This window comes from Neophocaena asiaeorientalis, unplaced genomic scaffold, assembly GCF_003031525.2.
Source record: "Neophocaena asiaeorientalis asiaeorientalis breed wild unplaced genomic scaffold, Neophocaena_asiaeorientalis_V1.1 scaffold100, whole genome shotgun sequence".
NCBI lineage: Eukaryota > Metazoa > Chordata > Mammalia > Artiodactyla > Phocoenidae > Neophocaena > Neophocaena asiaeorientalis.
In genome coordinates this window covers 2,620,212-2,645,623 of record NW_020173955.1, presented here as the reverse complement: position 1 = coordinate 2,645,623, position 25,412 = coordinate 2,620,212, and the positions used below count along the sequence as shown (strand labels likewise).

Here is a 25,412-nt window from a genome sequence, read left to right as displayed (position 1 = left end):
TAAAGCACTAGCTAGGAATTCCAGTACAATGTTGAATAAGAGTGGTGTGAGAGGACATCGTTGCCTTGCTCCTAATAATAGGGGAAAGCATCCAGTTTCTCACAACTAAGTATGATGTTAGAGCTGAACAGATACCTCACCAGAGAAGATCTGTAAATGGTTAACAAGCATATAAAGAGATGCTCGGTATCATTTGTCATTAGGGAATCGCAGATTACAACAATGTGATACCACTATATACCTATGAGAATGGCTTAAAAAAAAAAACCGCTGGAGAGGACAAGGAGCAACAAGAACTCTCATTCATTGCTGTTGGAAATCGAAAGTGGTAGAGCCACTTTGGAAACAGTTTAGTAGTTTCTTACAAAACTAAACGTAATCTTACCATATAATCCAGCAATCATGCTCCTGATTTGAAAACTGATGTCCCAACTGGCAACACAAAAACCTGCATGTGAATGTGTATAACAACTTGATTCATAATCTCCATCAATAGGTGAACGACTAAACAAAGTATACATCCATACAGTAGAATGTTATACAGCAGTAAAAAGAAGCTGTTCAAGACATGGATGAATCTTAAATGCATACCACTAAGTGAAGGAAGCCAGTCTGAAAAAAAACAACAGATGTATGAGTCCAATTACAAGACATTCTGGAAAAGACAAAACTATAGAGATGGTGAGCAGATCAGTGGCTGCCAGGGGTTCAGGATTGGAGAGGCTTGAAAAGGTGAAACCCAGGGGATTTTTTTAGGGCAATGAAACTATTCTGTATGATACTGTAATGGTGAATACAGCATTAAGCATTTTTCAAAGCCATTGAGCTTTACATTACAAAGAAAAAATCTTGATGTACACAAATTAAAAGAAGTAATTTAAAGAGTCAGAGATCCCATGATGGAATACAAGATGTGACTAAAGAATGTAAATATACTCCAAATGTGTGAAACAACCTCACTGAAACAGGAAGGGAAATAACATGCTGACCTAAGTACTTTGGAAATGAGAGGAGTCTATATGACTAAAAGCAAAAAGAATTGTATATAAGTACCATTTTCCATGGGGGTGTGGGTTAGGAATTCTGAAACTACTATACATGTATATTGGAATTGAAGAATTAAATAAATGAATGATGGGTGATGGGAGCAAGGTTGTTAGAGTGGGAGGTTATAGATAAGCAAGCAGAAGAAGCTAGAATAATACATGTCCTAATGGATTAGAGTTGGAAATATCAGTATGAACTCATGTTTAGCTTAATATAGGTACAAGTGGTTACAAATAGGAATATTTAAGATGTGTATATATATATATGGGTTAGTATACACATCTATGTTTATTTGTTCTGTCAACTGAGAGCACCTAAAAGATATGACACCCCAGTAACAATGAACACACGTAGAGCCCAGATCTTGGTTTCTAATACCATTCTCCAACAAAAGGAACCAAGGCTCCTTGGAGAAAAAGCTGATTCTAGGAATGGGGCAGGCTAGCTACAATTTGAGCCTAGAACATTTTGTAGTACCAGGAAGTTAAAAAAAAAATGCTCACAAAAACAAAAATCAAAAACCCCTACAGTGATGGTCATATGTCAAAGGGATATCAGAACCAATGGAATAGAGCTCTTAATGGCCAAAGCTGAAACAATTTGAACAACAAAATTAATAAAGTAGTATTGTATTATAGCTCTAAGTATAAAATTCATGATTCCATACTGGTATAAATAAATGACTGAATAAATAAGTAAATTGGGGAGACTAGATATATCTCTCATGCAAGTAATTGATGTAGATATTCTGCCCTTAAAAGGATGGAACATTATTTTCCACTCCTTAAATGTGGGTTGTATGTGGTGACTTTCTTCCAAAGAGTACAGTATGGAAAGAGAGAGGAAAAACAGAGTAAGTTTACAGTAGAGAAGCCTGACAAACACTATCAGCCAGGTGATCAAGGGTAACATCAGCAGTGATGTCATATTGTTAATATGTTCCCTTGATATGATGTGATGAGGATGGCACTTTACCTCTGTGGTCGTCCTCCCCAAAACACATTACCCCAGTCTAACCATGAGAAAAACATCAGACAAATCACAACTGACAGATATTCTACAAAATATTAGACCAGGACCCCTCAAAACTCTTAAGGGTCATAAAAACAAAAAAACAAAAAAAAAACACCAAGAAAAGTCCAAGAAACAGCCACAGCCAAGAGGAGCTAAGGAGATATAACTGCGAATGTAGTATTGTATCCTGGATGGGATCTTGATGCAGAAAAAAGTCATTAAGGGAAAACTGAGGAAATCTCAAGTATGAGCTTTAGTTAACAAGAATGTATCGAGATTGACCCATTAATTGTGAAATGCTAATGATAGGGGAAACAGGATGTGGAGTATATGAGAACTCTCTGTACTATCTTTACAATAATTCTGTAAATCTAAAACTGTTCTAAGAACCTAGGGGCAGGACAGGAATAAAGATGCAAACATAGAGAATGGACTTGAGGACACGGGGAGGGGGAAGGGTAAGCTGGGACGAAGTGAGAGAGTGGCATGGACTTATATATACTACCAAATGTAAAATAGCTAGTGGGAAGCAGCCACATAGCACAGGGAGATCAGTTCGGTGCTTTGTGACCACCTAGAGGGGTGGGATAGGGAGGGTGGGAGGGAGATGCAAGAGGGAGGGGAGATAGGGATATATGAATACATATAGCTGATTCACTTTGTTATACAGCAGAAACTAACACAACATTGTAAAGCAATTATACTCCAATAAAGATGTTTAAAAAAATAAGATAAAAAATAAAAATAAAACTGTTCTAAAAAAAATTATTTTGAAATAAAAGGAATGGGCGTGGTCCTGTGCCACCTGAAGGGGGTCCCACTGCACCTGTGCCCAGGCTGGGGGCACCATCGCCCCTTGGTCTTTCCTTCAGTTTTTCCTCTCTACCCGTCTCCCTCTGCTGTGCTTGTTTGTGCAGAGGGCTCGGTTCTGAGACTGTCTAAAGCCACTGGGAAAATGGTGGAAAATTCACCATCATCATTGCCAGAAAAAGCGATTTATGCCTTTGTTCTTAAGCTCCCAGTTTGGCTTCACACTCCATCTCCTGTGGGTCTTTATTCCTGAATCTTGGCTTAACTCCTCAGGCTTAAGCTTTTGGCCTCAAAAATATTGGACGGTTACATTATCTGTCCACCTCCTATTTCTTTTTTTTTCTGTCCATCTCCTATTTCTATAGTAAGTGGCTACAATAACCAGCTATGTACACTTATTTGGAGTTCATACAGTCACAGATAAGTATGCTAAAAATCAACAGACGAAATACCAAGAGAAGTCATCCCAGATATTCCTCTTGGTGAAGTAAATCAAGTGTTCTTTCTTGCAGCCAAAGAACTTTATACCCCAAACTGAGTTATATGTAGACTTAGTAACGCAAAGCATTTATGTTTTTGAAATAGTAATTTTGACCACAATTATCTTACCTCTTCTCTTATTAATACCCAGTATTCAGATGTTAAAAAAAAAAGTAAGTTGAACTTCTTTTAGATTAAGTTCTATTAATAATGTAAATGTTCTTAAATATTAGTTATTATGAATAGAATAAGTAAAATACTGCATTACCAAAAAATTTAAAAATAAATAAAAGGAATGAACTATTGATACACACAACAACTTGGATGGATCTCAAATTATGTTGAGTGAAAAAAGTCAAACACAAAATATTACATTTGTATAACACTTTGACGTATAGCAATTTATATTAAAAATTTTAAATAACAAAATTACAGAGATGAAGAATAGATTAGTGTTTGCTAGGGGTTAGAGATAGAGAGAGAAGGAGGGCATGAGTACAAACAGAGCAGGAAGGATCCTTGTGATAATGAAACAATTCTGTGTCTTGACTGTGGTGGTGGTTACATGAACATACATGTGATAAAATTGCATAGAACTACATGCACACATATACACACACATACACACAAGGGCATGTAAAGCTGGTGAAATTGGAATAAGCTTTGTGGATTGTACTAAAGTCATCTGCCTGGTTGTAATATGGTACTATGGTTATGCAAGATGTTACCATTGGGGTAAATGAGTAAAGAGTAAATGAGTAAAGGGTAAATGGAATCTCTCATTACATTTTTAAAGGCATTAGCTATTGCTTTTACTCATTCTTTTTAAAAAATTGACATATAATTTTTATGCCATAAAATTCACACTTTAAAGCTTATAATTCTGTCATTTTTAGTATATTCACAGTTATGCAGCTATCACCATTAATTCCAGAACATTTTCATCCCTCCAGAAGAAACCCTGTATGCATTAGTAGTCGCTCCCCATTCTCCCTTCCCCCTTCCTCTAGAAACTGTTAACCTACTTTCTGTATCTGTGGATTTGCCTATTCTTGATATTTCATATATGTGGAATCATACAATATGTGTTCTTTTGTGTCTGGCTTCTTTCATCTAGCATGTTTTCAGGATTCATGCAACTTGTAGCATGTATCAGTACTTTATGCCTTTCTGTGGTTGAATAATATTCCATGATATAGATATGCCACATTTTGTTTATTCATTCGTAATTGATAGACATCTAGATTGTTTCTACTTTTTGACTGTTATGAATAATGTTGCTAAGAATATTTATGTGCAAGGGTTTGAAAGTAGGTTTTCAATTTTCTTGGGGACATACCTACAAACGCAATTTTGGGGCCATGTGGTAACTCTATGTTTAATTTTTGAAGGACTGAAACAGTTTTCCAAGATGCTGTGCCATTTTACGTTGCCACCATCAGTGTATGAAAGTTCCAATTTCTCCACATCCTCACCAACACATGTTATTGTCTGTCTTTTTTTTTTTTTTGAAATTTTTTTGATGTGGATCATTTTTAAAGTCTTCATTGAATGTTACAATATTGCTTCTGTCCTACCTTCTGGTTTTTTGGGTTTTAGCCGGGAGGCATGTGGGATCCCAGCCCCCCGACCAAGGGATCGAACCCACAACCCCTGCATTGGAAGTCGAAGTCTCAACCACTGGACTTCCAGGGAAGTCCCTGTCTTTTTAATTTTTAAAAAAAATTTATTTATTTTATTTTATTTTTGGCTGCGTTGGGTCTTTGCTTCTGCGCACGGGCTCTTATCTGGTTGTGGCCAGTAGGGGCCACCCCTCACCGAAGTGCGCAGGCCTCTCACTGCGGTGGCCTCTCCTGTTGTGGAGCACAGGCTCCAGGCACAGGGGCCTCAGCAGTCGTGGCACACGGGCTCGGCAGTCATGGCTTGTTTGCTCCTGAGTGCAGCCCCAGTAGCTGTGGCGCACGGGCACAGCACTCTGCGGCACGTGGGATCTTCCCAGACTAGGGTCCAAACCCGTGTCACCTGCACTGGCAGGTGGATTCTCAACCACTGCGCCACCAGGGAAGCCCTGTCTGTCTTTTTGATTATTGCCATAGAAGTGGGTGTGAAGTGATAACTTATCATGGTTTCGATTTTCTATTTCTTACGGACTCAGTTTTAGTAGCTTTTGTGTTTCCAGGAATTTGTCTGTTTCATCTCTGCTATCTAATTTGTTGGCATATAATTATTCATAGTTTTCCCTATAGCCCTTTTTATTTTTGTAAGGTTGATAGTCATGTTCTCTCTTTCGTTGCTGATTTTACTCATTTGAGTCTTTTCTCTTTTTATCTTTTTCAGTCTAGCTAAAAGTTTGTCAATTTTGTTGATCTTTACAAAGAACCAACTTTTGGTTTTATTGATTTTCTCTATTGTTTTTCTAGTCTCTACTTCATTTATTTCCTTTCCAATCTTTTTTTCCTCCCTTCCTTTACTTGCTTTGGTTCTAGTTTGCTCTTCTTTTTCTAGTTACTTCAGGTGAAAAGTTAGGTTATTGATTTAAGATTTTTCTTTCTTTTTAAATATAGGCATTTATAGCTTCTCTTTATATTCTTTTGCAACTTCATGTGAATCTATAATTATTTCAAGTTTTTATTTTAAATAAAAACATTTTAAAAAAGTACGTACTTATGCTATGCCAGGGGAGCTGTAGTGTAGTGATGGCTCAGTCATTGCACATACCCTCAAGGAGCTTAGTCTAGTGGAGAAAGATAGATACAGAGTGATTTGAAAGATGAGGAGATGGCTGCAGAGAGGAAAAAACACTGAAGGATGTCCAGGGAAGCCATGAAGGCACAATTGAGGGCTTACATGAATTGAAGAGTGATGCTTTCATCATGGGAGTTCCATACTCAGAGAGACCAGTCCCTAAGGAGGTTGAGATTTCTGAGATTTTTAGGGACCACAGCTAAAGCCATTTGGGACAGGGATGGAACCACACTCTGATTAAGGCTAATGTTCCTAGCTGAGGTCTCTTCTCTGCAGCTCAAATGCTCAAAGATATCCCCATCTCCTACCAAGTCACTCAGAATGTTCAATATATGCAGATTGACTGCCTCTGAAGGATAGCAAGAATGATGTTTGAACAGGAAGGAAAGGCTAGAAAATTCGTTGGAGTTGCTAATATTTTTTAAAATTCCTTTTAAGTTTAATTTTGAAATAATTCCAGACTTACCAGAAAGTTGCAAAAATAGTACAAAGAACTCTGAATACTCTTCACCCAACTTTCCCAACTCTCCCAAACGTTAACAGCTTGCACTGAATTGCTAACACTTTTTAATATTTATTTAAAAAATTTTTTTGGACTAAGTAACATTATTTTAGTTTATAAAGCAAAACAATATAAAGAGGTACACAGGTGAAAACTCTTGTTTTCGCCTCCGCCCTTCTACCTCATCATTCTCTCCCCTCACAAACACTCGTAATCATCCGGTTTTTTTTTGTTTTTTTTTTTTTTGGCTACACCATGCAGCTTGTTGGATCTTAGTTCCCCTATCAGGGATTGAACCCAAGCCCTCAGCAGTGAAAGCGTGGAGTTCCAACCACTCGGCCACCAGGGAATGCCCATCCATATATTTTTCTTTATGCAAAAATAAAATATTCTTATATCTCCCCTTCTTCTCTTTCCCACCCAAAAAACTGTTCTGGACCTCACATTTATCATTTGACAATAGAGCTTAGAAAGATTTCCAAACCAGAACATAGTAATGCTTTTTTTTTTTTTTAATTTAAAAAAGACTTGAGGGACTTCCCTCGTGGTGCAGTGGTTAAGAATCCACCTGCCAGTGCAGGGGACATGGGTTCAAGCCCTGGTCCAGGAAGATCCCACATGTCGTGGAGCAACCAAGCCCATGTGCCACAACTACTGAGTCCACGTGCCACAACTACTGAAGCCCAGTCATCTAGAGCCAGTGCTCTGCAACAAGAGAAGCCACCACAATGAGAAGCCCTCTCACCGCAGCGAAGAGTAGCCCCCACTCGCCACAACTAGAGAAAGCCCACGCGCAGCAACAAAGACCCAACGCAGCCAAAAGTAAATAAATAAATATTAAAAACAAAAAAGACTTCAGTATTTATCCCATTAGTATTTACCCCATCTCTGCCCCACCGTCCTCCATTATCGCTTTAGACATAGCTCATGCTTCCTCACTCTCTCTCCTGTCTAACCTCTATTGTTTAAATCCCCAATTCCCCAAGCATAGTTCATTCTCTGTGCTGACAAGCTCAGAGCTTTTACAGACCCCAGCCAGTATGATTGGAGCTAAGCCACCAACCCCCTGTGCCATCAGGACCATAGGGACACATTCAGAAGGGACAGCAACAGGATGATGATTGCCTTAGCATGAGCAATGCCCCAAAGAGATCACTCTGGGCCAAGAATAAAAGATGATATGGAACAAGGCCTTGTTGCCAAGCAACCCCAGAGGGGATGAAATTAACGCAGTCTGTTTTTCATGTAACTGCATCTCAGATGAAAGCTGAGGCCAGAGTTGATCCCATGCAAAATTAATAATTACCGTGTGATTCTTTCTTTTAAACGGCTGCTGCCAAAAGGCTGAGAACTGAAGAAACCAGTTCTTTTTTAAAAGGGGTGAGAGGGAGGGAAAAAAAAACAGAACAAGTAAATTCAGATGCTGTGTTTTTCCATTTGAGTCTTAGGTAGGAAATCAGGCATTTCTATCTTAGACTGCTGTTGAATCTGCCTGGTGGGAAACCTGCATTAATAGTAGATCCCAAGTTGACAAGATAATATGCACCAGAGAGCTGTGGAAAGATTTTTTTAGAGGCGAGAGAAAGCTTCAGATCACTTGAGACCCTTTTAATCTCCTTTTCAGAAAATTTAAAATGTACTTTTCCCTATTAGTATGTTCAGAGAGGATAAATTACCATAAAAATAAAATATCCCTACTGCTTCCACCCACTCTCCCTAACTCCACACTAAAGGCTGAAGAAGAGCACAGCTTGATACGCTTAGTAACTCTTGCTTTTTGAGAGCTTATCAATATTAAAAAGACAAATGACATAGAAAAGAAGATTCCACCCCCACTCAACTTCTGCTGCATTAATTTGGGTAAATTAAATGTGTGGTTAGAGCAGAGCAATGGCCTTCTTACCAAAAGAACCTTTTTGATTATTATTTTGTGGTTGTACAATAAAACATAACTCAAAAAAAGAATTTTTAGCTAAAGAAACTAATTTTATCAGAGAAGGAAAACTTTCTTCCTGAATGGGAGGTCTGACCCTAACTTCATGCTGGGAAGGTAGGAACCAAATTAGGTGTCTTCCTCACTGTTTATGCAGTATATTTATTATTAGCGTTGAGGCAGGACACTCTGTTGCTTCCCTTCTGCCACCCACCCCCTCACCTCAAACAGGTCCAGTTTGGGCAAATACCCTCCCAACCAGCTTGCCTCTGTGAAGCAATGAGTGTTTGCTGATAGAGCTGAGCAGAATGTACTAGAACATGGAGAAAACCAGATAGCAAAAAGCGTATACACTTGATTTTTGGAACCTCTGTCATTTGCGGTCTCAGCAGGAAACAGATGCTACATTCAAACTGTGTGCTTTGAGGAGCATTTAATAAAGGCATTATTTACAAGGGTTGGTGGGGGAACCATAAAGGATTGATGTTTTCTTGGGCAGGTAACATTGGATTGGGAGTCATTATATGTCTAAGGCCTGAAGAAGTGAGAGAATTGGGAGGCAGAGGGGTAGTATGGAGGGGGCCTCCTTATAAGAATGTAGCCTTCATGGGGGCATGTATACCCTGGTGTCACTTGCCTCCTTGTCTCTGATCTCTGGCTAGGGTTCCCCATTTGGCTGAACCCCACTGGAAGTCAGGGGATAAGGAAGCCTTTGAATGTAGTCAGTGTAGGTGAGCCTCCCAGGCATGGAGCATCGGGGAGAGAGATTGTGACACACGAAAGACAGCCAATGCTAAACCTCCGTTAATCTCTCTGGTTCCCAGTCTATTCAGTCATTCATTCAGCCAGCATTACTGATCACCAACTGTGCAGGCACTGTGCCAGGAGATACAGCAGCAAACAAGGCAGCCCTCCTGGAACTTACAATCCCTGTGGCTGTGTCAGCTGGGTGAGGCTCAAACTACAGCTCGACTGAAGGTTTAAGATCACACAAGCCCTCCACCTCCTAGCATGGTGATCGCATGACTTCTCTTACTCCTCTTCCCTCTTGGTCAGGAATAGAATTTGTCTTGTTACTATAAGTAGTGGTGGCAGTGGGGGTGTGTATGTGTAGGTGTGTGTGCTAAGGCATGGGTTTTGAAAGCTACATACACAGAGGAGCCCAGAAAAAAGAAAACAGTTGGACATTAGGAAAGGCAGGAACAGTGGTAAAGCCAAGTCAAAGGCTCTTCACTCCAGGGCGTGGCCTTTAAGGACCCAGCTTCTACCTAAGCATATGCGCTCTGCTTCCTCCACATATACCCAGCTCCCATAGGTTTTGCCATTTTTCCATGCCAGTCCACTCAAGGCCACTACATTGCCTATTGGGGGTGGCATGTGGGGTAGGCCCCTGGTCCTGGACAATCAGTGGCCATTCCTGGACATAGAACAGCTTGGTGCTATTTCTCTGAGCAGGGGGCTCTGGATAAGGGAGGATCCCCCTTCGTAGGAGACATTGGGTGTGGCAGAGCCCACAGCTGACATGCTCAGGGCCCCTTACTACCACACGATAAGCTCCTGGAGGTCAGAGGTCAGGGACCTGGTCTTACATTGGTTTTCCAGTAGCAAAGGCATTGTTTCTTTTTTTTTTTTTTTTTTTGCAGTCCGCGGGCCTCTCACTGTTGCGGCCTCTCCCGCTGCGGAGCGCAGGCTCAGCAGCCATGGCTCACGGGCCCATTCGCTCCGCAGCATGTGGGATCTTCCCAGACCGGAGCACGAACCCACGTCCCCTGCATCAGCAGGCGGACTCTCAACCACTGCGCCACCAGGGAAGCCCCATTGTTTCTTTTAAGTCAGCCACTTAGTCAATATTTAGTGAATCAGACTGGGCAAATAACCCTTAAGTTACAGTTGGATACCTCAACCACATCTGTTCTCGGGGATCTTTTAACACACAAAGACATTTGACATTTGTTGAGAAGGACTTTGCTGATCCACAGGCAGAGAAGATGACCTGTGTTAGGCTGATGAAGAGACATGCTGGCAAAGCATGCATCCTGTTGGGAACAATGGCTCCCTTTCTCCTGAAATGCCTCCCAGCTGTGTGTGGCCAAGCCAGGGCTAGGCGCAGATCCTTGCACTAAGCAGTGTCTCACATTAGCAGGAGAGCAAGTGAGGCACTGCCTTCCTGCTATGGTAACCCTCTTATTTCGTTTCAGTGATACAAGTTATTGACATTGTGCAGAGAGACTGACACCATCGATTCTTCCCAGAGCGAAGTTGGCCTTTCTGATGATAAGCATAGGACTCAAAGCTATGTATCATGGAGGTGTTTTCTTCCTGGGTGGATTCGAGGAGTAGAATTCCTTTGGCTGAAAATTGGGGGTATGAACCATAGTAAAAGCTGCTAGCAGAAACGTCTGTGGGCTCTCCTTACATTTCTGGCCTAGAATCTCTGAGGCAGAAAACAACTGTTCTCCTGGCAGGAACAGCTGGCCTGTTCTGCAGGACACAGCTTTCCAGACCAAACTCTCAAGTCCTTGGGAGACCTGCTTATCTGGAGACTAAGCTAGACAACAACTTGAGAGTTATCCATGAACAGCAGGATTTGACCCTTGGGGCAGAGGAAGGTTTTAATTAACTTCATCTGAGAAGTTTCCAAGGCCTTTCCAGCTGTTTTGGAATGTTGTGTTCCAGGCTTTAGAGGTTAAAACTTCCCTTTCTGGCATCCAAAAGTGACTTTTGGAAGCAAAATAAGAATAGCTTTTAGACCCCAATATCATAGCACATCAGCCAAGCCTGGATCTTGCCACTAAATGGGGAGAAACTGTCTCTGGGGTTTCCTTAGGGACAGAATGGCATGTTTGACCTTAGACATGAGGACTTGGCAGTCTTGGAGCAGACTCTGCTCAGGTCTGGGTCTTCTCCCAATATCTGTGACTCTGAGGGGCAGCTGGCAAAATTAATGGCCAGCCAGGCAGTGTTGAATTCCAAGAGAAGAGAAATGTTGGCCCATCAGTACCCTGAGGCCTGGTTTTCCTGACATCTTGAAGGAGAGGGTACCTGTTGGGACTGGTGGATCCAAAAAAGTCAAGGAAAATGGTATGGGATTTTTTTTTTTTTCTACCTAAAAGGATGTGCTGCATCTTTTCATGAGTGGACATCTGATTCTTTCATTCAGGGGGTGTTGATTGAACCCCTTTTGCCCATCAAGTACTGTCAGTGCTGGTGGTTGAAGGACAGATCAGTAAACAGTCACACATGTTAAGGGCAAGGACCATGTTTCATCCTCCTCGGTCTTGCTTATAACAGACATTCACATAGTATTTCACTGAAATGGTTCCCCCAAAGTCACAGCTTCTCCCATTCTCCAGTGTCCATTTTCTTTCCCTTTCCCCCCTTTAACTGATCTCCTATCTCACCAAGTCAAGAAAATACATTCTTAGTCTTCCCTATGCAAGTTGCTGACTTGCACAACAGTTCACCATACAAACCAAACCAGAAGAGAAAAAGAGGGAAAGGAAAGTAAAATTGGTTTCCCTTGAGCCCTGCCTGGTTTTCATCTGGCACAACCTGATTCTAAGAGGCTGCTGGTCACACTGGCAAAAAGCCTGTTTCACCCTAACTCTTTCTCCCCACTGCCTACTCTCTCGTTTAAAAAAAAGTTGTTTTTTTTTTAAATGAATGTTTTCTGATTATGAAAGTAATAAATACCATTTGGAAAAGAGAATAAACTCTTCTACACACCCAATACATTTAAAAAATGATTTTCCAGGGTGAATTTCTGAAGCCATGCTTGGTTCTTCCCTCCCAGAGTTTTCTGGAAGAGGCAGATGAGTAAATCCCTCCATCTCTGGCCTTTGAATCCATCATGGTACCTGTTGCCCATTGAGAGTGCTTTAGCCCCAGTGCCTGTGATTTTATGCGGATGATCGTAGCTGCCCAGATGTTCATTTTACCCAGATTTTTACTAGTAAAAGTGTGGGAAGACAGGCAGGAAATCGAAAGAGGGGCCCAGAGGTGAGATTTTATGTTTATAGTGGAATTAGCACTGGACTGGGGCTGAGCCCTCAGTTTGAGTCCAGGCTTTGTGGGTAACTAGCTATTTACTTAAGAGAGTCTCTCAGCCTCTCTGAGTGTTTATCATTTGTAAAATAATAGTTGATTTGGTTATCGCTAAGGTTCTATAAATTGCCCTGACCCATAGTTTAAGAATAAACGTTTATTTGGTTAATCTACTTTCTCTTTCCACCATGGTTCTTACTTTCATTTCAAAGACCTACCAATTTTACTGTTTCCTGTTACCCAGCCACACCGCTCTTCCATGTAGTAAGGAGCGAAATGTTCTCCTTTCCAGCTCTTCATGTCAGTGAGCACTTAGCACTCACTTCTTAGTCATTTCCATGCTCTTTCTCTATGCTCTTTCTGTTGTGTTCCCAGCCTTTTATCCCAAATGAGACCTCACAAAAGCAGGTTTGCCCCTCTGATCAAGGGCTTTAATTGACACATTCAATTAATTAACAAGTCTTTAATGTGCACCTACAATAAACAAAGCAGAGTTCAGCACTCTTAAAAACATAAAATACGTTTAGGATGTGTTCTTAGCCTCCTAGGAGACAAGACCTCTAAGGCTGCAAACCCCCTTGCTCCCTTCTGGTCCTCCACTGACTTCCATGCAGCCGACACTGATAACAATCTGTCATGCTGAAACCTCTTCCCTGGGCTGCTGCATCTCCACACCCTGTTTTCCACCTTCTGTTACTGAACTCAGGTGCGGCTGCTGGCTGCTCAAAAGCCAATACTCAAGAGAAGAGTGTTGGTTGGAAAAGGAAAGGTGGTTTATTCAGGAGGCTGGCAACCTACGGAGAAGGCGGACTCATGACCCAGAACCAACTCTCAAGATTCTGCTTGGCCATGAAAGTTTTAAAGGGAAAAAAGGGAAGCTAGTCTCACTTAATCATTTGGGGAGGGGGTCACTGTCTTCGTCATCTTTCACCGGGTGCAGACTTGCTGACTCCTTGTGATCTTTCTTTAGATGCTATCTTGTTCACACACTTGGCTCGCAGGATTACCGAAGGGGAAGCTGGGGAAAAGATCTAGTCATCCATTAATTACTTATTCTTCATTTCTACTTCTTTAATTTAAGAAAAGAATCTGCATGTTAAGCCAGGCATTGTGTGATCAGGGACTTGCAAAAGCTATCCAATTAGTGAAGCATGGGGCACAAGCTACAGGGGTTAGGTTAAATATTGCCTAGTAATCTCACATCTGTAATTAAGTTTTTAAAGTTTGAGGGAAACAGAAATGGATAAAAAAAGGGCAAAAGAGCTGATTCCATTTCCTCTCTCACTTCTTCCTGGCTTTCTGATCCTCCCTCAGGCCCATTCACTAAATTTGGTCCTCGGCCCTCTTCTCTTCTCAGTCTCTTTTCATTCCCTGGACCATGTCAACCATTCCCATGACTTCAGATACCATCTATATGCTGATAATTCCCTGAAATATATATCTTCATTCAGATATATTAATATGCCTGGAGCAGCACCTGTGATCAAACACATTAACATATTTGTAGTGAAATATGGGATAAATGAAAACTATAACTACCCCCCCATAAATTCCAATCAGGTTTTACTGCCAAAATAACCAAGTTAGTTATAGTGCCACTATGAAAAAAAGTTTTCATTTTCCAGAGGCTTATGGACTTCAGAATTGCAGAGATTATGGACCTGTATGAAGAGGGGTGGCCTTTGTTAGTCTAGAGGGGGAAAAAGGATAACAAAAACTTCTCTGCATTTCCCTTTCCACAGAACAATGAGTATCCACAAGACTTGAGGTCTCTCCTGCTGGAATGAGAGTGACCAGAAACTTGTAAACAGTTTTTCTTGTTAAAAGTAATAATAAGATAATAAAGTCCTATCGTATCTAGCTCCTGACTACAATAATGGTATTATTAGATTCAAGTCCCTTACTCTACCTAGAATTTCTCACTTAGCTGAAATGCTTGGGGTTTCTGTAACACATAGTCTCTGTACTTCCTGAATATACACACAAACACTCCTGTGTATAGCTTTAATTCTTGGGCATTCAACTAGATACATAACAATTAACAAAGTAAATTTTCCAGCTCTTTCAATGACAACTGTTTTCATACCCTAGCTTAACACTTCTCTGTGAGTTGGCTCTACAGCCTGATTAGTAACAGACCTAGAGAATGTTCAAGAGGCTAGGGATGGAGGGACAGGGCAGCATGGAGAGGCTGGATAAAATGTTATTTTAGTATTTTCAGTGAGACAGAGAAAAAATTCACACAAATATCTCTACTCCCACCCCACCCCCCTTTTTGTTTTATAAAGCCTTTCTTTGTCCAAATCTCAATTTTTGGATTAGACCCTTGTTGACTGTGTCTGCTTAAGTCCTAGATAAAGGCTTATTTGTTTGACCTGTCGTATCCGTAATTGGTCTAACTGCTCGTTTTGATTTTCCCATTGTGTAGACTGTGCTAGGAAGCTTGGCAGGAAGCACGCTATAGAAATGTGGAACTGAACAGCTTAATGTGTGTAATTTGGGAAGTTCAGCAGATGCCAGAGCTTAGCAGGCTCCTGGCTTGTTCAAGACTGTTCCTGTGGATTTTCATTCTTGTGGGCATCACGTTTCTTAAGTCTGAGGGTTTGGGTCCCACCCAAACTCAGTCCACATAGCCATCTCCCAGCTGTCCCACTTTTAAAAGCCAGGATGGTAGCTGACACTTGGAGGCTCTCCTGTCATCTTTTCCTAAGGAAGTGGAAGGGTAATGAGGTAATTGGGTTCCAGAGATGGTTCCGGTAAAGGCTGACATATAATGCTTTCTCTAGACATGAGCGTGGACTCCTAGTTGGTTTCTAGGAGATCTGAGGGATTGCCCGTGCAGCATCCATCACTCCTACAGTGGATGACATGTTGAGCCACCCAGATCCCCCCTCCAAGACTGAAGCACTCATTTCCCCATCTCCTGGGAAGGTTGACAGCCGCAATCATCAGCTGAGTCCCTCTCTGAGATTTTTCCTCAGCCGAAAAGAGCTGCCTTGCCCCAGGTAATGCTCCCTTCCCGGGGCAGCCCACATCTAATGTCTGATTGATACAGGAGTAAAAAGACCTAGCTCTCTCACCTCAATTTGGGACAACTCTGAGCCAGCCCAGCACCAGAGCTCCCTGAAAGATCAGCTAAGGTTTTTACTGTGATTTCATTGCAGCTCAACTTCTCCCTTTGTCCACTCCTGCTTACTTCACTTCTTTGATGCTGAGAGTACTCCCCAATAAACTTCCTACACGCAGGGCAGGGAAACCCTACCTGTAACACCCCCTTTGTCCTGGCTGGTAGCACTGTGTTTTGGGGTCCATACCTTCTTCATGTGAAGTTTCAGGAGTAAACCTTAATTAGTATAAACTAGTCAAGGTGGTTCCATTGACTTAGCCAGTGATTGGCTTAGGAAGGGTCATGTGACTCCATCGCAGCAAATGTGTTGCAAAGGGGAATCTCATAGGAAAATTTTCCTGAATCATAAAAAGAGACAAGGGGAAGAAGAGACCCTTTTCTATCTGAATGAGATGCTTGTAGAAAGGAACAGAGCTGGGAAGAAGGTAGAGCCAAGAGAACAGCAGAGAAATCAAACTGAAGCAGAAGCCACCCTGCTTATGATCTTTTTGTCATCTGCGATAAATCCCCTTTGACCTCACACTAGGGATTTGTCACACAAGGACTTGATGATGGAGTTGGCTCTACAATCTGTGAGTTTTGTTCCGGTTCCAGCTGCTCATTCCATTTTCCCACCTTTTGGGGGCCTCTGCTTTTTGAAATGTTTGTTTGTCAGGATTCTTTCTCTTGGAAGTTTCTTGATGACCCAAACTCTCTTTTTTCTGACTTCTGATGATCATTAATGTGACGTTTGTTGATCAATTAAACTCTGTTTCCTTCTTCTATGGCATTATGGGCATGGAGTTTATAGAGTTAACGTTATGCAATAATGTGCATGTGCAGCTGGGGTGGAGGGAGGGTGACTTCTAAAGGAGGCTGATTCTAGAAAACCACGTTCTGGGATGGCTTTAGATGAGAAAAGAAGGAAATGGTGATGGAAAGGTTTTCAAATTGTAGAGGAATAAGGGCTTGAACCTAATGTTTGGCCCAGAATAGGGTATTCATTTTTAGAAAAGTGCATCCTCTCCGTAGTTTATTTTGACAAGTCAGTTCATAGCTTCCCCAGAGTTTGGTGCTGGAGAAATTGCCCAGCACAGTAGTGGGACTGATGGTGGGGAGCCCTCTTCTTTCTCCCACTTGCCTGTACTTCCCTCTGCCTAAACACTGCTGCTTCCCTTTTTGTTTTGTTTTGCTAGTTGAGGTCTAATTTATAACCAATAAAATTCACAAATGCAGTGTTCAGTGTGATGAGTTTTGACAGTGGTATGCTCCCATGAAATCATCATTCCAGTCAACAGATGGAACGTTTCTCTCATCTCAGAAAGCTCCTTCAAGCCTCTTTCCAGTTAATTCTCTCCTCATCCCCAAGGCAACTAGTGTTCTGATTTCTACCACCATAGATTAGTTTTCATGTCTTCTTGAACGTCATATATATTCTTTGGTGTATGAATTCTTTCATTCAACATGAAAGATGTGGTTTTGAGATTCACCCACATTGTTACATGTAGCCTGCTTCCCTTTTAAGACTATCCATGGGGTCCATTGCTCTCAGATTTCTCTGTCATGTTTAAGGAGGAGGCCCTGCCCCTCCTGGTGGTGGTTTTACTGTGAGACAATTTGCCACATGAGCTTCATAAGTCACTGATTCCTAAAGACAAATCAGGTGGCTCCTTTCAGGGACAGCCAATTGATCTTTCCATTCTACATGGTGATAATGATTGATGATGTCTGAACTTTCTGGAGTGAAGACAGACAGTAATTTCTCCTATGGGCTCCCAGGACAAAGATTGATAATCCCCAGGATTCTATGCCAAGATACTACCTGAACTTCATTCTGGTGAGGACTTGGTCTCACTGCCAAGGCCAAGGGAGAAACAAACAGTTATTAAGCACAAAGCGTCTGCAGGCACTTGGTCATAAGTGACTTAATCTCCCTTCCTGGAAACTTTGAGATAGGTGTTACTATACCCATGAGGACACACAGGGCTTGATCTGAAAGTAGGATTTGAACCTGGGTTTGTTGGCTTCCATACCATGATTTTTTACCAGCAGCAGCCAAAACTTAAGCTCCTATGTCCATTTAAGGTGGCACATGCATATCTCCAGGTGACAGGTACACCTATGACTGAATTGCTGCAGGGCTGGAGAGGACTCAGGGCTAGATGTATTTCCTTTCTCAATAACTCCCACTAGAGTTGGCAGGTGAGTTTTCATTTTCAGAAATGTTCTCTGTTCTTCTTAGCCAGGCAACTTTGACTTTTGGTAAAGGCCAGCAGATCTTTGTTATGACCCTTGGAAATCACTGTTGTGTAACAATTGTGTTTACAACTGAGAGAGTTTCCAGACCCGGGGAAGCTTTACAAAGGATGATGCCAGCAAAGAGGCATTACGTTCTCTAATAGGCTTATGCCCTGATAATCGTATTAATGGCACTGTCTCATGCTTGATGCTGCAATTATGGGCCTCTCCTCTTGAATGTAATTTTGGAGTTTGATAATAATTGAGAATATGATTTTGCATTTCTCTTTAACTAGAGTCCCATTCCCTAAACAACATGATGCCCTTAATAGAGATGACTCTTTGTGCCCCTTCAAATTGCTGACCTTATACATCACCACAATGGCATGAACAAGCTAGACTTTACTCACCTGGGAATTCTGAGTTTTTCCTGCATCAGGACTCTGTGGGCTATGGAACAAATCCCCTGGGAATCATGACATTGGTTTCTAGCATCTGCATCTGATAATGACGTTTTATGTTTTTCTGCTGTTGCAAAGTCAAAGTAACCTTGGGAGAAAGGGTCTGCTTTAGGAGTCAGGTGATTTTTAACATGTGACTTAATTGTCAACATTTAAGATATTATCTCTAGTTTCAGGTGTTTGGCCTCCAGAAAACTACTTTTGGGGCCTTCTTTTTCTCAGTTGTAAGTTCCAAGGGATCTGGACTAGAATTCTAAGAATTTCACCCTTTCCATCAGAAATTAATATTTTAGCTATTGACAGAAGGTGGCTATTGTTTTCATGGCCCCAACTGGAACTGATTAACAGACTAGCCAATCACTGCTATCCTTTTGAAGAAACCTTCGTCCACAGCATATATAAGATTTGGGGATTTTTGCTTCTGATGCTACCCATGTGCACTTGGCTCTGTGGCATGCTGGGATCTTTTCCAGGCCTGTGGTAAAGGGAGGAGGGAGGTCCAGGGCAGAAGCACCAACCAGGCCATGGGGGCTAGCCACTGAGGAGGAAGGCCCTCATTCTGAACAGTGTCCAGAGGGCTGCAGGAGTTGGCTTCAATATAACAAAGGAGGTGGAAGCCAGCTCTGGCGTTGCAGGTCTTGGGCTCTCGGGGGGCCGGGGGGGGGGGCAGCTCTGTGGGGCCTGTATCTGAATGGCAGGTTGCTGGGTGCTTCTGGACAATGAGGCAAAGGCAGTAAAAAGCAAAGGAGGCAGGTGTGGGAACTGGCTCAGGGCTTTTGTTCTATGGACATGCAAGTGCCCTAGGCTGACCAGGTGCCATGAGGCAGATGGCAGAAGGAGGGGCATCCAGGACTCCTTGCTCAGGAGCCCACAGTCTGGCTGGGCAAAAATACCAGGTGTGTGCTGGCCCCAAACAGGGCACAGAAAACTTGCTGAAGATCAACCTCTGTTTCACCAGGAAATGGGTGGTGACATGAGAGACCCAAACATGAAAGGCCAGGGCAAAGCACATAGGATCCATTTGTGTAGCCCAGGCTGCCCAACCAGCTAGGTGGAGCACAGGTCTGTGACTGAGAGGGGAGCAGGGCTATAGGAGTGACAACAGAAGCAGGGGCACCAAGACAAAACGCTTGACCTGGAAACTTTTCGTAGACCCATGTCAGACTGACATCTTTGCAGCCACAAAGGAATGGGCATATTTGCAAATATTCTCCTCAGGATAAGTGATCAGTCTGGGCCCCTTCCACCCCACCTTCTCCAGGAAGCCTCCCAGACTTTTCCAACTCTGGCTAATTGTTCCCTTGTCTGAGCTCAGAGCTCTTATTGTATGCACCTTACAATTTAGCACTTAATCAGACACAGCTGTGCATTCCTCTCTAATTGTTTTGTGTGTGTTTGTCCTGTCTCCCGGGCAAGATTACAGCTTCCTCTGGAGCAGGGACTCACAATCTTTTGGGAAGGGCTCCTGGGAGAGATGTGGGTGTATGTGAGGGGCTTCTGAACAAGGTAAATCACTCACATTCCTACAGTGCTTTGCAGATTAGAAAGTGTTTTTACTTAAGTTATCTCCTCTATTCCTTACAATTGCCCTGAGAGGGGTGTGTATTTTAGCGTCCTCATTTTACAGACAATGAAGCCGAGACAGAAGGGGTCAACAACCCACCTGAGGAAGACAGAAGGTGTGTAGCAGAGGTGAGACAAGCCTGAGATTCCTGATTGACAGCCAATCAGCCAGTGCCCGGTAGGGGTTCATTTGGTGGACAAAAAAGCCCCCGGTGGAAAAGAGGGAGAGGAGGAAGGGAGGCCTCCACATGCCTTTCTCCCTGATGGGAATCTTGGGGAGGAGAAGTTAGTCAGGGGAATGTGGCCCTGGCTTGCAGAGCTCCTGGGTCAGGCTTCATAGAGACAACTGGGGCAAAACCGACTGGGCCACTCGTTTCTGCTTTCAGTGTCATTCCCTCACGCATCCTCTATCCTGCCATCAGCCCACAGTGCCCTCCCCTTCCTGGGAGTTCCTATCTTCTGAACTCCTGGTCACTCCCTCTTCCTCACTCTCTTAAGACTTTAGCTCCTGGCGCCGTGGCCTTCACACCATGACCCTGACCCCAATTCTTGCCCACATGCTCCTGGATGGCTTCACTAACCACACAGATGACCCACCCAGTACCCTGCCTCTCAGTCTCTTGACCTTATATTCTCCAGTGACTTTCTCCTCTCCTCTCCCCCATCACAACCTGGCTTTGTCATTGTCCTAAATTTCTCCACCTCCTGAACCACAAACTTAAGCATCCAAAAATCTCTGACTCAACCCCCTCTCCTTCCAGCATGACTGAGCTTTGACCCCTTTGACCCTTCCAGCCCACCAACTTCTGTCCTTTCTCTCTGATCATGCATCATGTCAACCCCACTTTTGCCGAGGTTCTCAACTCCTTGGCAAAAGGAATTTGCTCCTCTGCCCTAGCAATTCCTTCACCTGAGCCTGCACCAGAGCAGAGACAGCTGCGCTCTGCTGGAGGAAATCACAGAGGAGGACCAAAGGGCACCTTACAAGTGCAAGCCACCAACCTTAGGAGGGTTGCCATGCTGCCTTGCCATTCTGCCGTACCTCTGGTCATCTCAACCTTCTCACCTTCTGCAATGACTGTGTCAAACATTCTCCATTCTCTTCAAATCCCTCATCTCTCTTGCCCTACTCCCAGTCTCCTCCCCAGAGTAAGAGGAAGGCATCAGGTGGAGGGATTCAACGTCCCATACCAAACCTGCCTGGTTCAGTTGACCTCCAACCGCGCCCTGGCTGTTATAATAGAGGAGGTGGCCTCCTGCATGAGGTCAGCCTTTCCACCCAGATTTTGGTTCCATCCTCTCCCATGGTCACAGGAACCACCTTTATTGTCCATTATCCTTCCCCTGCTGTACCTTTCTCTTCCTCTTCTCTATAAGGTCTTCTCCATCGGCATTTAAACACATTCAATTTATTCCACCCTAAAATTAATAAATATAAACTAAGATAAACCCACTGGTGACAAAACATTCTTTTGCAGCTATTTCTATCTCTGACCCTTCACAGTCAGCCCTTTCAAGATTTGCCTGTACTCAGCACCTTTCTTCATTTCTCCACTTCTCACGCACTTTTCAATCCACTCCAGTTTATCTTTCATCCCTTCACTCCACCCTTGTGTCTCTCAGCCATTTTGAGTGTTGTTGGCTACTGCCTCTTTACAACATATCCTTTCCCTGGCTCCATGACCCCACTTCCCAAACTCCTAGTTTTTGGGTTTTTCCTGCCTCTCTGGCTGCTCCTTCACCTCTGCCAGATAGTTTGCCTCTGGCCAGCCTTTAGATAAGGGTCCATCAGGCTCAGTCCTAGGCCCTGTTCTGATAGAACTCTATACTCTCTTAGGACACCATCTCACTCTCGAGACTTTATTGCTGCCTTTACACCAGCTACTCTCTCACAGAGAACCAGACCCTACAGCCAAACATCTACTCAACATCTCCACTTGGACATCTTACAGGCACCTCAAACCCACCTTGACCAAATGTGAACCTTGGCAAGGTTTTCTCAATCCTCTTTCCCTGAGGGTCCCCCAACTCAGAAAACGGCACCACCATCCATCTGGTTGAAGAAGCAGAGACCTGGGACTTCTCCTTGATTCCTCCCTAGCCAAACAATCACCAGGTCTTGTTGGTATCTACTTCTCTCCATTTGCTCAACTGCTTAGACCAACAGCCCTTTCCCTTATATTACAGCAGCAGCTTCCTAAATGTCCCTCCACCCCCTCCTCCCCCTTCCCTATTCATTCTTCACATTGCAATCAGGGTGATCTTACTGAAAATGGTACAGTACACCCTGGATGATCTAGTCTCTGCCTACCTCTCCAACATCCTCCTCAACCACACCCCCCTTCGTAGTGTGAACCTGCCAGAAACTCTTTTCCATTCGCCTCTCCTCTTTGCCTGAGTAAATCCTGCTCACCCGTCAGATCTCAATGTCACCTCCCCTTGGACTCCCCAGACAAATGGTCCCTCTACCTTGCACTCCCTTTGGCCAATATCACAAATGTAATTATACAATTGATAGTGCATTTAATTGCTAAGCTCCTTTCTCTCCAGCTAAACTGTGAGCTCCAAGAGGGAAGAGTGTGTCTGCTACACACTCTTCACCACTTCAGTGCCTAGCCCTGTGCCATGCACCTAGTAGGTGGTCAACACATATTTGTTAAATAAATGAACAATACATCTTTACCTACTCATGATGGACCAAGAGCAGAGACTGCAGCCAAATGTGCATTTAGCATGGAGTAATTTAGCGGAATAGTGGAATTCAGCATTGAGTAATTCCCCCAAAGACACAGTGTAACATTTACAGATACACTCCCAGCTGCATTAATTAATGGCACTATGAAGAGAATGCCCTTATTTTTTAATTTCAGGGCCTGGGCAGCTTTTGGCAGCTGCAGAGGATACAGCTTAATTTCCTTGTTGGTTGCCAGCTGACATTGTAGCAGTTCCTTTACTAAAACCCCTTGGCTGGCAGTCCCTGAAAGTATGTCTGTGGCTAGTGCGAGTGCATTTAAAGGGAAGGCATATGTGTAGAAACAATATACTGATCTGATGGCAGAAAAAAATCTTCAGATGTCAGTCTTGTCCCCTCACAGCGTTTAAAGATCAGAAGAGCTGCCAGAGATATTTTTATTTAAACCAAGGAACACGGACTCAGGATTAATTATTTTGACACAGAATGAAAGACTCAGGCTTCATTTGTTTATTAATTTATACACTCTGAAGAGTTCTTAAAAGAATTTCTAATATCTTTATTTCTTTAAATCTGTTTCATTAGTTTTCTAAATTATGAGAGTTAATATAACTGGAAAAAAAACTCAAAGTCAATAAGGGTATAAAACTCATCTCCCCTCCTTCTGAAACCCCAGTCCCACATCTGGGGTAATGGTGGTTAACAGCCTGTCTGTATCCTTCGAGATGTTTTTCTATGAGTACACAAAAATCTGACTGTTTGGACTTTACATCCCAGTCTTAGGAGAATCATGTGATCAACATAAAAGCAAAAAGGACTGAAGCCTGCAGATCAAAACTTTCCCAGATCTGACTCAGAATTCGTTTCTAGAGGACCGCACCCACGTGGCTCAGTGCATCCACCCGCTCTTCTTTTTCGCTCTGAGTTTGGATTAAGTGCCCATAGTTGAGTAGGCTGAGCTCAAAGGTGCCTGAAATTACTACTTTAGCAATTCCTTCTCTTTCAACTAATTCCGCCTCAGAAAGCCTTCTGAAAAATGCAAATAATTGAGGGTGTGGTGTTCTTAATTCCTTAGTCTGATTATCTAAATGGGCTTGCTTTCTTCGTGTAGAGATAAATACCAAGGGACGGGGGAGCTTTCAAGTGCGCCTCTGGCCAGGCTTACCTCCTGGCAGAGCGCAAGGGAAACGAGCTGACTGCACTGCACTGGGCCTTTCAGGCCAGGGCAACCTCTCCATCCGGTCGTGCGAGGCTTACCTGGGGCCCTCAAAGCTGTGTCAACAGCAACTTGGACTCACCTAAGAATGCAGTGCTCTGGCGAGCCGGCGGGGGCGCTGGTATAGGAGGGTGCGTCATGGTCCCCGGAATTCCCGCGGCTGGGTGTGGTTAGCGCCAAGTCCCCATCCTGCGGTGGGAATGTATGTCACAGTTCAGCCATTAAGGCTGCACCTAGGTATCCGCCCTGTCCCTTGGGCCGCGGCGCGGGTTCGAGGCCGAGCGTCTGGGCATCTTGCGTTTCTGGCTTCCCGAGACTCGCCTGGAACCTCGAGGAAACCCTCTACAGGACACCACAAAGAGAACTAAAACTCTTCTCTCCCCATGTTCTGGGAGGCTTCATAAAACCGAAGATGGCGTGGCAGTGTCAAGTAGGTGTCATTTGGGCACCTAAGAGGTGGTGGCAGCTACTGGATGGGCAGAGAGCAATGGTCAAGTCCCATTTTGGCTCTGGTTCCCCCTAGCCACCCCCATCTTCCATGGTGAAACCCTGGGTTTTGCGGGGACACACCTGCCCAAGCACTTGGTGGCCGGGGTTCGGTCTAGGACTCGTCACAAACTGACTCCGGCCAGAAGACGCCACTGGAGTCCTCACCAGGCCATGTGCTTAGTTTCCCAACATAAGTTGTACTGCAAGAGGGGCGACAAGAGGGATTAAGGTTAGACTGGAGTTGGAAAATAGTTCTTTTGAACTTCGATCCGCCCTTTTCCCCCGACGGTCTAGTTCTTGGGGTACCCTTCCCCCAGTTTAAGCCTTTGCTTTCCAGGTGAGGGCCCGGAGGGTCCCCGGATGCCAAGAGGAGCACCAGCCTGCACCGGTCCCGCGCGTCCACCGCCCGACAAACTGGAGCTGTGCTTGCCCCGAACTTGGGGCGCTGGGCGGTGGGCCGGGCGGGGCGGTGACGTAAGGGGCGGTGCCGGGCCTGATTGGCCCGTGGGGCGGGGGCGGGACCGGGACCGGGCCGGGGAGCCGTGAGGCGGCGACGGCGGCGCCGGGAGCCGGAGCCGGAGCCGGGAGTGAGGCGCAGCGGCTGAGGCGGCAACAAGTGCCGGAGCTGAGCCGAGCCGGGGCCAAGCCGAGGCGGAGCCGTCCTGCCGCGGACACCACCCGGCCGCCCATCGCGGGCGCAACGCATGGAGCGAGAGCGGCGGCGGTCGCCGGGCTGAGCCGCGCGGAGCGGCCGGGACGTGGATGCAGCCGCGATCTCCCGCCCCCGCCCCGCTGAGCAGGAGCTGCTCCCGGACAAGGTAGGGCCGGGCGGGTGTGCACTCCCGCCGCCTCCCTCCTCCCCAGGCAGGCTCTGCGCCCTCTTAGTTCTCTGGTCCCCGGCTCCCCCTCCACTGGCCCATCCTCTTTCCCTCCACAGCCCCGTTCCTCGCCGGTTCCGGCTTCGTACTGGCGCCCCAGAGCAGGAAACAGTCTCTAGGTGGCTCTTGCGGCGTTTAGGCGTCCCGGTCCTCCCCCTCGGCCCTCCCGCCACCTTCCTTACTCTAGAGGAAGA

At 44.2% G+C, this 25,412-nt stretch overlaps 2 protein-coding genes and 1 pseudogene across 4 annotated transcripts in view; 2 read left to right on the top strand and 1 right to left on the bottom strand.

Moving 5' to 3' along the window:
* The first annotated feature begins 3,001 nt into the window (after positions 1-3,001).
* Positions 3,002-3,409, top strand: LOC112404878 (phosphatidylinositol N-acetylglucosaminyltransferase subunit P pseudogene; annotated as a pseudogene).
* Positions 3,410-23,349: 19,940 nt separating this feature from the next.
* Positions 23,350-25,412, bottom strand: part of LOC112404824 (translation initiation factor IF-2-like) — a 38,666-nt gene continuing 36,603 nt past the window's right edge. Inside the window, exons 2-3 of the mRNA XM_024752932.1 lie at positions 24,422-25,401; positions 23,350-24,040 (exon numbers count right to left, since the gene is read on the bottom strand). Of these exons, the coding sequence (XP_024608700.1) occupies positions 24,453-25,401 (949 nt within the window). The 3' untranslated portion in view covers positions 23,350-24,040; positions 24,422-24,452. The remainder of the gene's footprint in view (positions 24,041-24,421; positions 25,402-25,412) is intronic.
* The window catches only part of B3GNT2 (UDP-GlcNAc:betaGal beta-1,3-N-acetylglucosaminyltransferase 2), a 324,948-nt gene continuing 324,431 nt past the window's right edge, over positions 24,896-25,412 (top strand). For 2 of the 3 annotated variants that reach the window (XR_003004191.1, XR_003004192.1), the window contains exon 1: positions 24,896-25,158. The gene's annotated coding sequence lies outside the window, so the exon portion shown is untranslated. The remainder of the gene's footprint in view (positions 25,159-25,412) is intronic. The other variant, XM_024752940.1, reaches the window with a different exon arrangement.